Source organism: Crocodylus porosus, unplaced genomic scaffold (assembly GCF_001723895.1).
Source record: "Crocodylus porosus isolate Cpor-Errol unplaced genomic scaffold, CroPor_comp1, whole genome shotgun sequence".
NCBI lineage: Eukaryota > Metazoa > Chordata > Crocodylia > Crocodylidae > Crocodylus > Crocodylus porosus.
The window spans coordinates 609384-621935 of record NW_017728950.1 but is presented as its reverse complement, the minus strand read 5'-3'; the positions used below and the strand labels follow the sequence as shown (position 1 = coordinate 621935).

Sequence of the window (12552 nt, the reverse complement as noted above, 5' to 3'; positions counted from 1 at the left end):
AGGACTCACTGTGTAGATTTTACAGAGAATCAAGTATCAAGTTTTTTCTTTCCCCCACTGAAAGTGTATAAACACGGAGTGTAACATACCTATAGGCTCCTCAACTGGAACTAGCGATTTCAGGAAACTGAGCCAAAAGGTCACTTGGTTTAGCTGGATTTCATAAGGTTCCTCAAGATTGAAAAGCACTATGTGAATTGCAGTAGGATCATTTGCAGCAAAATAATCATAACAGCAGAAATATACAGGGTTCCCAGAGAATTCCCACACACTGAAATCACCAACTCCTATAAAAAAGGACAGATATAAAATAGGTAAACCACCAGATATAAACCCTTCATCCACAATGGCAGACAGATGTTGGAGATGTCATATGGGCTATATGGGACACATTCTCTCTCTGAATGCTGGGATTGGTAAGGGAGAAAAGTTATGCAATAAAGGGAAACAAAAAAACTGAAGGGTTTTTAAAGAAGCTCAAGCACGGACTCTTCTGTTTACACCTTTTCTAGGGCTGACACGAGGTAGCCGTATGTAAATGTCATAAATCCTGTGCTCTACAAATTAAATTGGTCCTGGCCTTCTACAGAAGTGACAGATATTAAACCTCTCAGGCAACAAAATCTAGCAGTAAACAACTGGAGAAACACAGCCTCCTGTTCCTTCTCTTACCTCTGGAAATAAAACTGAACATTTCTCAGATTACCGTTTTTCTGATGTATAACAGTGAGCATCAAAAACACTGAAAAGGTTATTCAGAAAACAATCCTTTTTGGTTTATATAAGTGAAACTATTGATATTGTATTGCTAAGAGGAAGATAGAGTAGGCTTTGAGAATCACGGTTGTATATGAGCATTTTAAACAACACAGGTACTGTTGCACTGTTTTCCTGACATCTGTTTCTACTGTCTATGTTAGTTTCTTACATTCTCTCACACTGAGTCACCCCTAGTCTTCCCCACTGAAGCTGAAGGCATACCCACTTGAATTATTTTTAGCTAGCAAATTTTGATTAAAAAACTAGAAGCCTTAATTGTGCAGTGAAATTTTTCAACAGAATTGTCACTTCTCATTTTCAGAGGGGTTTCCCTATTCAAACAGTACAGTTGGGACATGTTAATGAGAACTATTCAGAATTCACGATGTGTAGTTTTCAGTTATGCCAAGACATGTGCAAATAGAGATGTCTGATATCCAATCCTGTTAAATGACTGTACTAAAACGGCGCATTATTTTGGAACAAAACCAAATGTTGACTTCGTATTGGTTTCTCAGGATGCAAGGCAATAATACCTCAAAGATATGCTTGTGTGCATGCTAGGTAAGTATCCTCTCATCTCAAAGAGAAAAGGTTGGTTATTCCCCCCACAGCCTTGAAAGAACTGATATGGGAATTAAAATATTACCTTTATTCAGAGTTTCATTTGAGAGGATTGTACCATCTACTATAGGGCAAAAAGATAAAAGAGAATGACCTTTCAGCTATAAACTCTTTTGGTCAAGTCCAGTGACTACTCATTCATAAGGTATTTGACATGGCTATGATTGCATACATATAATAATTTCTGGTCCAAAACAAAACTTTTGTCCCGAGTTTCAATCTAAAGCCCATCACCCCTTAACGAAAAAAAAAGCTCAAGAGACGCATGCTCATTCACTCATCTTATGCTTCTGATGTATTCAATTTAATTGCATGGGTTTTATACAAGTTTTCTATAGTTTAATAAAATAAAAAATTATCTATAACAAATGTATGCAACTTAAAAAATGAAGCATGTGGAACTACTAGACATGTTCAGTGTAATGCCAATTATAATATTTAAAAACAATACATAATATCCAACAACATGTTGGATAGAATTAATCACGATAATGCAGTACATTCATTACCATTCAAGTAGGCATTTTGAACATCAATAGCCTTGGTAGACTGGTCATCTGCTGAGCAGTGCGAGTGGTGAGATGGTGAAACAAATGCTTCTAACATCCCTTTGGTCAGGCCTGGCTCAAACATCATGCTCCGACTTCTCACACTAACATTTTCACAACCAGGATAAAGATTTGTGATGCTCACTGAAACTGGGCCATGAAAGAAAAGGAAAAAAAGGGAGATTACCAGGCATGAAGAGGTTACAACCAGATGATTCCAAAATGAATGTGCTGGGCATGAAATTTTCATTATCATCCTCATCATTATTATTACTATTTATTCCCCTACCAGAGGCACCCAGGACACCAGTAGCTAGGTGGAATTCGCTTCCTTTAGGATTTAAAAAGGAGCTCCTGGCAACCAGAAAATACCTGTCTCTGGAACCAATTCAGCACTTTGGCAAAATGGCTCTGAGTTGCCTCATTAGACATAAAAGGCCTTAGAAGGGGATGAGAGAACTGAGGGAAGAGAGCAAAAGAAAGAATGCATACACACAAGAGATACAGAAGGAGAGAGGAAGAAAAATACTGAGAAAAAAAATGAAAAACATAATTCACCTGAGCTTTTCCTCATTTTCTCTCTCTGCTGCTATTACCCTACATGTGAAGAGAGAACACTTCCAGGTCTCCCCCCCAAGAAACTGGTGGACAATTTCCAAATTGCTCAGTTTCAAGAGTATCCATGGGACGGGCAAATACTTCACATTTTTTACATTAACCAGAGATATCACACACAAGATTATTCTGAGTAGAGAAACAGCAAAATACTAGGGTTGGCATGTAGACTGTTAACATTTCAAAGAAATACAGGTGCAGTGGAAATACTGGACCAAGGAAAACACAATTCTGGAGTGAAAGCGTTCAATAGTTGAGGCTTGTCTAGTGACAAAAGTGTCTACTGGAACAAAAGTGCTACAATTTTATAGGATATGCATATAAATATATCATCAGCACATATGTGTTGTACACATGTATAGCTATTCAACTGATAAACTAAATCAGCATAATCTTATTCTGATAAGTACATCTCACAGTAGCTAGCAGATAAACTGAAAGGGGAAGGAAAACTTAGTTAACAGTGAGCCCCATCTAGTGGAGAAAGGAAAGAATTCCTTCTGCATTATATGGAGGGCTGGGTTATGCAAACCATTAAAAAAACCCAAACAAACACATCAGCAATATAAATCTCCCCCTACATTTGCCCCTCTAATATATTAGTTAGTTCTTCATATTGATATACGTTAAACACTTGATAAATCAAAACCTCTGAACTACATAAGCAGAGTTAACCACAAAACGTTATGCAATGTATGACTTATACTAGCTTAAAATGTCCATCTGTTCAGGTTATTTGTCATACCTAAAGCAAGCAGTGGTATTGGGTTTTATTTTATATTTTTCAGAATGCTCTTCGTCTAAAAGTTTAAAGCAAACACTAAAGTGCTACAAAGACAGAGCATATATTGTGATATCATACTTTCATTTTAATGTTACAGATTTAGATTTAATCCACCTAATCAGCAGGGATCCTGGTTTTCTCTGTTTAATAATCATAAATTCTCCAATTAAAACCCCCAAAATTCACGATCAAAATGAAACACCACTATACATACACAGGTATCAGTTGAACACAATATTTACATTTACAATTTTAAAGCAATTTGGAAGCCTACCAGTGCCTCAATTACAACAGTAAAATAAATTCTAAATCCCTATAAACTTTGGTGTTTGATCTTGGGTTTTCTTATGATGGAAAAATCTGAGCTTCCCCTGCCCCCTTTGCTCACCAGGACACAGGTCCAGTTGTCCCCACTCACTACTTTGTGGTGCTGAGCAGCCCTGATATGCCAATGCCCTCCCCATGCCATTTGCCCCTCAATCCCAATCCACAGTCCCTCAGACCTGCTGGTGCCCCTCACTCCCCATCCACAGCCCCTTGCCCCCAAGTCTTGCTGGAGGGCCCCCCAAAGGCCAAGGCTATGGGGCCAGGGACCTAGGTCTGCAGACCCCTGCCCCTAGCAGCAGCATCTGAGCCCCAGCTGCCACCCATGGGAGAAGGTGGCTGCTGCAGCCCCGCTGGGGAGTGGAGCCCGGCTACCCCTCCACCATAGGCAGCACAGTCGGAGGAACCCGTGAGGGGGGCAAGTGAGGGCTGCCTGCTGCAGGCTTGGGCTCCCCACCCTGCTACCCTCCCTTTGGGACCTCAGTGGCCCAGTGGATGGAACCCAGTGCAGCAGGGCAGAGTGAGGCTGAGTGTAGAAGCTCAGTATCACCAACAGGAGTCCTGTGCTGCCATGGAGAGGCACCCTGTGCCCCCCTGGCAGCTGTGAAGGTGGCAGTGTGGGGTTTTGCCTCCTGCTGCTGCTGGGCAGGCAGGGGACACCTTGCCATGGCAGTGTAGGGCTTGCAGCAGTGGCACTGAACTTCCCCTCCTGGCCCTGCTCTATGCTGCCGTGCCAGGTCCTGCCTGCTGGACTGCAGAGGCCCTGAGGGGAGGGCAGCAGGGCAGGCAGGCTGAGCCCAAGGCAGACAGGCTGAGCCCAGAACAGGCAGCCTGTACCTGCCGCCCATTCACAAATTTGGAGGGCATGTGCTTTGCCTGGGAGTGCGCACAGCAGTGGGGAGCCAGTCCCCTCCGCCCCATCCTGCTCCCTGCTGGGTCCCTGTGGCCATGCATTCCAGACCCGGGCCCCAAGCCCCTGCACTGCCCTGGCTGGGCAGCAGCCCTAGCCCTGCCCAACTTCCTCCCTCCCTACAGAGGCTTCAATTCCTCCCCCCAGCCCCCTGACTTACCTGTGGGAGCTGCTCTCCAGGCTGTCTGGTGGTCATGTGCATGCATATATGCACATGGCACACCCTGCCTGACTGCCCTTTTCCTGCTCCTCTCAGCCCCTTGCAGGCTGAAACTTTGTCAGCCTGCAAGGGGAAACCCTCCTTAACCCACATTTTTCTCCTTTAAAAAGGAAAAAATCTGGGTTTTTCTCTTTAAAAAGAGGAAATCCACAGTTTACCATATTTTTCCATTCTGAATGAAAATCCAGATCCCTTCTAATCAGGAAAAGTATAGACCTGGTCTTCAGTTACTGAAAATTTGAGGGTTTTTTTATTTTATGCTGTGCTGTAATATATATTCCTATAAGGCAGGGATTGGCAACCTACAGCCCACAGACTGGTTCTGCCTGTAAAGAGACTGGATCTGGCTCTCAGCAGCTCAGGAAATTACAGCATGCTCCAGCCATGGCAGCAGAAGTGGCATCTCTGGGGTCCTAGTGCCTACTTCTCTACAGCCTCTGCTAATCTCTGGAGGCTGTAAGGGGTGGAGGAGAAAGCTGGCGGCAGGTCCTGGGTTGCTAAAAGCAGCCTACAAAGAAGTTGCCGATCCCTGCTTTAAAGGGGTCAAATATACATTTGCCTAATATGAGTTGCAGCTGCTGTAAGAACCATAAATTTCAGTTTTATGACTGTATTATTGCACATGTAAAATGCCAAGCTTCTTTGAACTCTTTCTTTTGAGAGTGAAAGAGCGACATAAGGGCAGATATATGACCCTGCAGCTGCATAGTCATATTCATCGTTCGTTTGAGAGAGTCCTTTGCATTCAACTTAAAATGCTCATGTTTGAGTTTTAGTCCTACAGTCCACCTTGGAAATAACTTTGTAGAAGTTATGTTATCTGCCGTATACTGCTTTGAAACCTTCACTTCAGCAATAAGCTAATTTTATCCACATAATGTAGATGCATCTGGAAGTGTATGTGTATTTAGGTGACAAATGCATAAGGTCATATATGCATCTGAGCCTCATCTTGGTTTTGTTCTGAATGTCTTGCCATTCAGTTTAATATTAACAATATCAGGTATCTGATCCCAGAACCTCTGGCTCATGCAATGGGTAAAGGTTATTCTTAACACTATAAAATTTCTTCTGGGATATGCAGTGTAAAAATGATTTTCCTTTATCTCATGCAGTTACAGGACACTATTTTTCAAGTTGTTTCTTACCACTTCCTACCTGAATACAGGTGCTTTTGAGAGAGACTGCACTGTTTAGGATAGAAAACACACAGTACCATCCAAATGTAAACATAAGGCAAGTAACTGCATTTTGCCTAACTGGAAAATCGGCTGGGACACTGAGATTTAACACCATTACTTACTTACAAACAAATCTAAGAGTACTTGTGATCGGTTGTCAGGTATCCCATCTGATCACCACAAACCTCCCATAATGTAAGATAACAGAAGTCCTTTTTTTGTTAATCTTACACTTCAGATTCATAATTGATCTTACACTATCAATTCAAAATTCTCCTGCTTTGGTTTTCTGTACAGGCATATTAATGCTATACTTTTATGGTTCAAGCTAACACTGGTTCATTTAGAGTTATAAGCATAAAATCAAGATAAAACTCCATTAAGATAAAATGTTGAAATACAAAATCAGAAGCCTTAAACAATACCTGATGGTTTGGTAGACAAAGGTGATGGTGGGAATCTGGTTGAGTTAGTCGAGGAAAGCCTTGGTCTACGTCTTCTAAAAAAGCTCCTAATTAGACCACACTTGAGAGATTCCACAAGAGTAGTTTTCCCAGATCCAGAGTGTCCAAACAGCTTAAGTTTTGTTCTTGGCTGTGGGTTTTGAGTAGGTCTAAGCTGCTGGATAAAAAGCCCTCTGTGCGTATCCTAACATTCAAAAGAATAAAAATATTGCAATAAAAACTCCAAGGGTTGAATTGAGTTTAGGCATGATTTGAAATACAACAGATGTGTCTATTTAAGTGGTCGACTGCAAAATAACCTGACACTACTGCATAGTAGTGTCGCGTAGAAGAAAACATGATGTGACGCTACTGAGGAGCAGTATTAAGCTACTGCAGAGGAGCGTCACAAAAAGGTGTTTGCCGGCACTACTGCAATAACTTGAGTTACTGCGCATTTATTTAGTACTTTGTTTTTATAAGTACTAAATAAATGAACAGTAACCACTGCACAGTACTGTGTCGTGTAGATGTGGGCACTGTCTAGTACGTGAGGCCTATTATATTTGCTACCCTTAAAACAGGAAAAAATAAAAAGAATATATCTGTTCAGCATTAAATTGGCTTGTTCCATCACAAATAAAATTAAAAATGAAAACATTTAATCATTTTCTTCCCAATAAAATCGGAAGAAGATTTGGAACAGTTTCTAAATTGCGTATTTCCAATTACACTGCTGATCAATATTAACAAATGTTAAGTACTATGGAAGCAAATTCTTAAATACCTCCTTCTATCAAAATAAAATAACTCTCATTATTCTTTTTCTAGCATGGAAAGCGATGAATCAATATTTCACTGTGTCGTTCTGCTACAAAGTGTGGGGGTAACTGGTAAACAAGGAAAAAACCAAGGAGATGAAACACTACATTTTATTCCTGCTGTACCAAAACAAGTTCTAGGGACTAGCATTACAAATTGCAAATGTATTATGTGAGCAAAGGAAATTAAAAAAGTTAGAACATAATTTAGGATTTACAAGTTAACAGTTCTAGGACTGAACCAATGCCAATTAACAGAAGCTCTGATTCCACTCAATTTTTGGTATACCATCAGTACAATGGATTAATTTTAGAGGTGTGAGTGCTGTGAAAGAAGAAACCAACATTCCTTCCCTGGGGTCTGCTAATTATCCTTTTCTCTTCGTCCCAGCTGGAGCAGGGAGCATCCCAGACAAAGCTGTTCTGCAGCTCTCCTCTTCCCTTCAATCTGAACTCCCCCTTGTAAGACTCCAAACCCGACAGCTGAGCACAAGACTGAACAAGGGACTGCATAGCCTTTGAACAGTGGCTCTTTAGGGATGTTGGGACAGAGACAGCAGAAAGGTGCAGGGGAAAAAGGAAGGTTTTCCTTCCACCCTTATCACCAGTTGGGAAGGTGGGAGGAGAGGGAGGAAAGATGGATAGCTGTCACAGTTTATGTATGCCCCATCAAATGTGTATGCAATTAAAAAACGTAAAGCAATTAAAAAAAAGATATCCAAATCTCAAGGAAAGAGATATTCAAATTAGATGCAGTGTCTCAGCTGAGAAAAGCAACACAAGTATCATCAGATCCAATTTCTGTCCCTCTCAATCTGATAACTACTTATTGGAGGAGGACCTATATTTGCAGTTCAGAAAACACCTCTCCTGGGGCCTGGGGGGGTCCTGGTAGAGGGGCTGATCTGGTCCCTGCTCAGGAAAATGGAGGCAAAGAAATTGTTAAATAGGTTAGCTTTGTCATCTGATGTGACGACCAGATTTCCTAGTGTGTCCTGCAGAGGCCCCACGTTACCCGGTACCTTCTTTTTGCCCTCATGTATTTAAAAAAGGGCTTCTTGCTGTCCTTGATCCAGGAAGCTAGTCCCAGTTCCATCTCCGCCTTGGCCTTCTTGACTGCCCCCCTGCAACCCCGAGCAACCGAGGTGTAGTCTTCCCTGGTGATGGCCCCTCCCTTCCATTGGGTGTATGCCTCCCTTCTAGGTTTTAGTTTAAATTTGGATTTATTCCACAATTAGACTATGCCAATTAGAAATAGATTTGGACAAAAAAGATAATACATACATCAACAAAAGCCAGTTTCCTGACTTAAATGTTTCACTTTACAAACGTAGAACTGAACATACTTTATGCTCTATTAAAATAAGCTCTTGAATTCATTAATACAAGACATAAGACATCATTTAGTTTAGCAGGATTAAAAATGGACCAAAGACTTACAGGAATAATGAGAAAATGTTACAATTATGTGACATGGAAGTAAAAATATCTGGATGAGGAGATGTATGCCCTCATACTTCAGAACATTAGTCAACCACTAAGAATATATATGAAAAAAATCCCTTCCAGGCAAGTTTATTCCTTAATTGCCAATATCTTTTCTTTCCTGGAAGCAGCTGGAGCTGTTACCTGTCAGAGATAGGATTCCAGGCCAAGAGGCACATGTGGTCTGATCTTTGGCAATTTTTGTTAATATTTGTATAGAATTAGAGATCTCATTTCATTATGAGAAAATTTATTATCTTAATTAGATAAAAGTGGGCACATCTACACGTGCATCCCACTGCACAGTACCCACTGGTACTGCAGTCCCGGTGGCGTATGGGTCATTTCCGACCTTACTGTGCAGTACTGGCAGCGTCACGGTTAGTGCCTGCCGATGCTACATCACCTTAGCTTGTCGCTACGGTGACAGCATCTTGCGCAGACGCACCCAGTGAGAGCAACAGCACTGGAGTGAGAACTTATACAACACTTAGGTTTTGATTATTTTGTGAATGCCTCATTTTCTCAGTTTCTGTGACTAGAAAGCTCCTTAATATTTTAAAAACAAACAAACGGCACAGGACAAAGTAAAGTCTCATTTATACAAAGCGTCAGTCATGAGTTCCTACCTTTTTGAGCCTCGCAAGCAGACTGGCTACATGTTCATGCTGCTCTGTTCTCGCAAGATCTTCTGCTGTTTTCCCATCCTGTTAAAGATAAGTTATTAGATGCAAGGATTTTTCTTTTGTCTGCAGTGAAACACTGTGTGTAGAGGGGATCAGTACTGCTCAAGGCAACCACAGAATAATTGCTGTCAGAGGCAAGTGGATTAGAAAAGAACCAGCAAGGGATTACCCCCAACTGGAGTTACTATTTTGTTTAATCATCCAAAAGCGACAAGATAAAATGCACAAGAGAATTCCTGTTGCAAATTGGTATCCTGATGTTAGAGTAACAAAATGCTTTGGATTCAGAGGTGTAGAACAATTCCAGGACTCCCCTCTAAATATCCTTCCTATCCAATTAAAAGCATAGGATGCTGGTCATTTCTAGACATCACCACCTACTAAAACCTGATATTAGTGTTTCAAAACATCAGCATATTTATTAAGACAAAAAGTAAGTGATTAATGTTTATGAATAGGTTAAAAAAAAAAAAAGGGACAATAATGAATTAGTTACTGGACAAAGATTTTCGAGAACCAAAAATAATGTGCTTTATGATTTAAAAAGCTTCAACAACTTTAAAAAGAAGGCGAAAAACTGTTTTCAGTGTTTTACCCTTGACAATTAATTACCAAGGCTTCATAGATCAGCAATCTAATATGAAATGAGCCGACAAAAAATGCTTACTTCCTTTACTCTTAGGATTACATCAGTGCTACTGCTTTGTGTTGCATGGTACTTTGATGGTGAAACAATTTTTCATTTACAATGATTTTTATCCTTTTTATTTTTGTAGACAGAGGACAGGTGTGCTGTATTTACATAAAAACTGCTGGCAAAGTTAAGCCTGTTTTTCAGATTTCTCTGTTTTTATTGCTGCTCAGTTTTTAAAGCCAAGACTGCACAGTCATAAGAAGCACCTGAGGGTTTTATGCAATCCATAATGTCATTCCTAAGTGTGAAATAAATGTCCTTGCTTGCAAAAACTCAAAAGTCCACTTAAGAGACATTTTCTGTTGCCTATAAAATCTGGTATGTTGACTACAACCCTAGTAGCTTTGAACAAAGATGCTAAAGATTCAACACCAGTAAGGTAGCACTAGCAGCAAAAAAGCAAAATTGTACCTGACAATAGGAATCAAGTCAATTTAAAACCAATACCTCTTCTTCAAGCAAATAATTAGCTTTAATTTTATCCAAAAATTTTGGCAATGTCAATGGTTCTCATTTCCTTTCCTTGACCATAACTTTTCTACAACATCCCTTCTTCTCTCCCCTGACCATATTACTTATGGGTCTTCCATTTGACAGGCAGGATGGTCTAGTGGGTTCAATTCCTGTCTGTCAAAACGTGTAACTAGAGAAGCAGCTTCTGTAAGCCACTCTAATGGGGTGATAAAGCCATATTCAGCTCAAGCAACTGGAGTTTGATGCTCACAACTTAGTTCTCCAATGTACTGGGGGGGGTGGGGATGGGAACAGAAGAAACAACCTTTCAAGCAGACATGCCACAAATTAACCTCCTGCCCTCTCCAAGCATCACTCTAATCCCCTTCTCCTGCCTGATCTGCTGCTCTGCTTTCTGCTCCTGGACAATCTGCTGCTGTGCTGCCTACCCCCACACCCTATTTGTTGTGTGCCACACAGAAAAGCTGCCCATGCTACTTGTGACACTTGTACTATGGGTTGGCCACCCTGCTCTAAAGCATGTGTTGGTATAAGATGTGCTATATAAATAATTGTAGACATACTACAATTTCATCAAACCCATCAAAATAGAAAGCCATAAAGCTTCTTACAGAGAAAATCAGAAAGAAAGCCCTGCATGACAAATCCACTTGAACTTTGTGAATTCAGATGTAGCTGTGATCATAAATTGTCTTAATTTCTGGTAGCTTCACTTAAAAGTTCAAAATTCTTTGAGCAGGAACTTTGAAGAATGTCATGATCTTTGAAAGACAGCTGTATAATAATAGGAGAGATAGTCTGCTGGTTAAGAACTTCCAGGAGAAGCAAGCATAACTTACCCAACAGGATTGTCATTTTATCATAGCCAATGTGAAATTGAAAAACCACAGTATTTTCTGGGTACAAAGTGTCACTTACATTTGCACCATACAGCATATATTTGAATCCCCCGCCCAACACATACGCAACTGGTTTTCAGTAAACAGCGTTCCTACTCAAGCTGCCTTTATAGATTCTTTAAAAAAGGAAGGATTTTTTGAAACAGCAGATGGTTAAGCAAAAAAGTCTCGATTTTATGAATATACATTTAACATATACATGAAGACTACATACGGTTACCTCTTTTTGGTGCAAACAGCTAGTTACAAGTTTAACTGGCTATCTGCACATAGTTATATTAAAAACACTTTGAGGAATATACATAGTACAATTCCAGAAAACCAATCATTATGAGGGAGCAATGAACTGTCAACTGGCATATATGCATGCACCTTTTTTAATATAAAAGCTGATTGTGTATTCCAGAAGCATAAAATTTTCTTAAAATCACTAAAAATATTTCTGCAGTTGAAATTTCAAATTAAAAAATGGTTCTAACACCTACCAAAAATGTTTAAGCACCAATTAACTGAAAAACTGCTCTCAGAAAGAGGAGAATCAAACTATAAGCATTTCAGAGAGAATGACTCTTAGGATTTCCCCTGCCAGTTTAATGTCCTAGTCAAGAAAACAAAACACTGGAAACTTCAATAAATCACCATGTGCTCCCCATTTCCCTCACCCTATATGCAGCATCCTGGCAAACATGTCTCCTGTATAACCAGCCTGCTTCTTCTGGCAAATTTATTATCATTGTTCACTCTATCCTACCTTTCAAGGCAATATAAATTAAACTGCAAAAAAGCACCCTTATTCTGCAATAAAAAGCATCCACACAGGTAGTTATGCTGTGTAAGTCTGTCAATGCATTTCCCCCTGTAGACAAGCCTTCTGTCTCACCACAACCTTTGCTATAGTGTTTAATGGTAGTATTACAAATGTTGAATTGAATATATTCTTATTTTTCTTTTTTGGGGGTAAGTTGAAGAGAAACTGGTCTGATTTATATATATTTTTGTAAATTAGAAATAAAGTGGGAGAAGAAAGGAACAGTGATTATACAGTAAATGCTGTCAAACATACAAAGTGTTTACTAGTCACAGAC

At 40.1% G+C, this 12552-nt stretch overlaps 1 protein-coding gene across 1 annotated transcript in view; it reads right to left on the bottom strand.

Annotated features, from left to right (window-relative positions):
• DAPK1 (death associated protein kinase 1) overlaps positions 1-12552 on the bottom strand; it is a 129110-nt gene that overhangs the window by 15203 nt on the left and 101355 nt on the right. The window contains exons 18-21 of the mRNA XM_019555172.1: positions 9344-9421; positions 6391-6613; positions 1893-2081; positions 90-287 (exon numbers count right to left, since the gene is read on the bottom strand). Coding sequence (XP_019410717.1) covers positions 90-287; positions 1893-2081; positions 6391-6613; positions 9344-9421 — 688 coding nt within the window. The remainder of the gene's footprint in view (positions 1-89; positions 288-1892; positions 2082-6390; positions 6614-9343; positions 9422-12552) is intronic.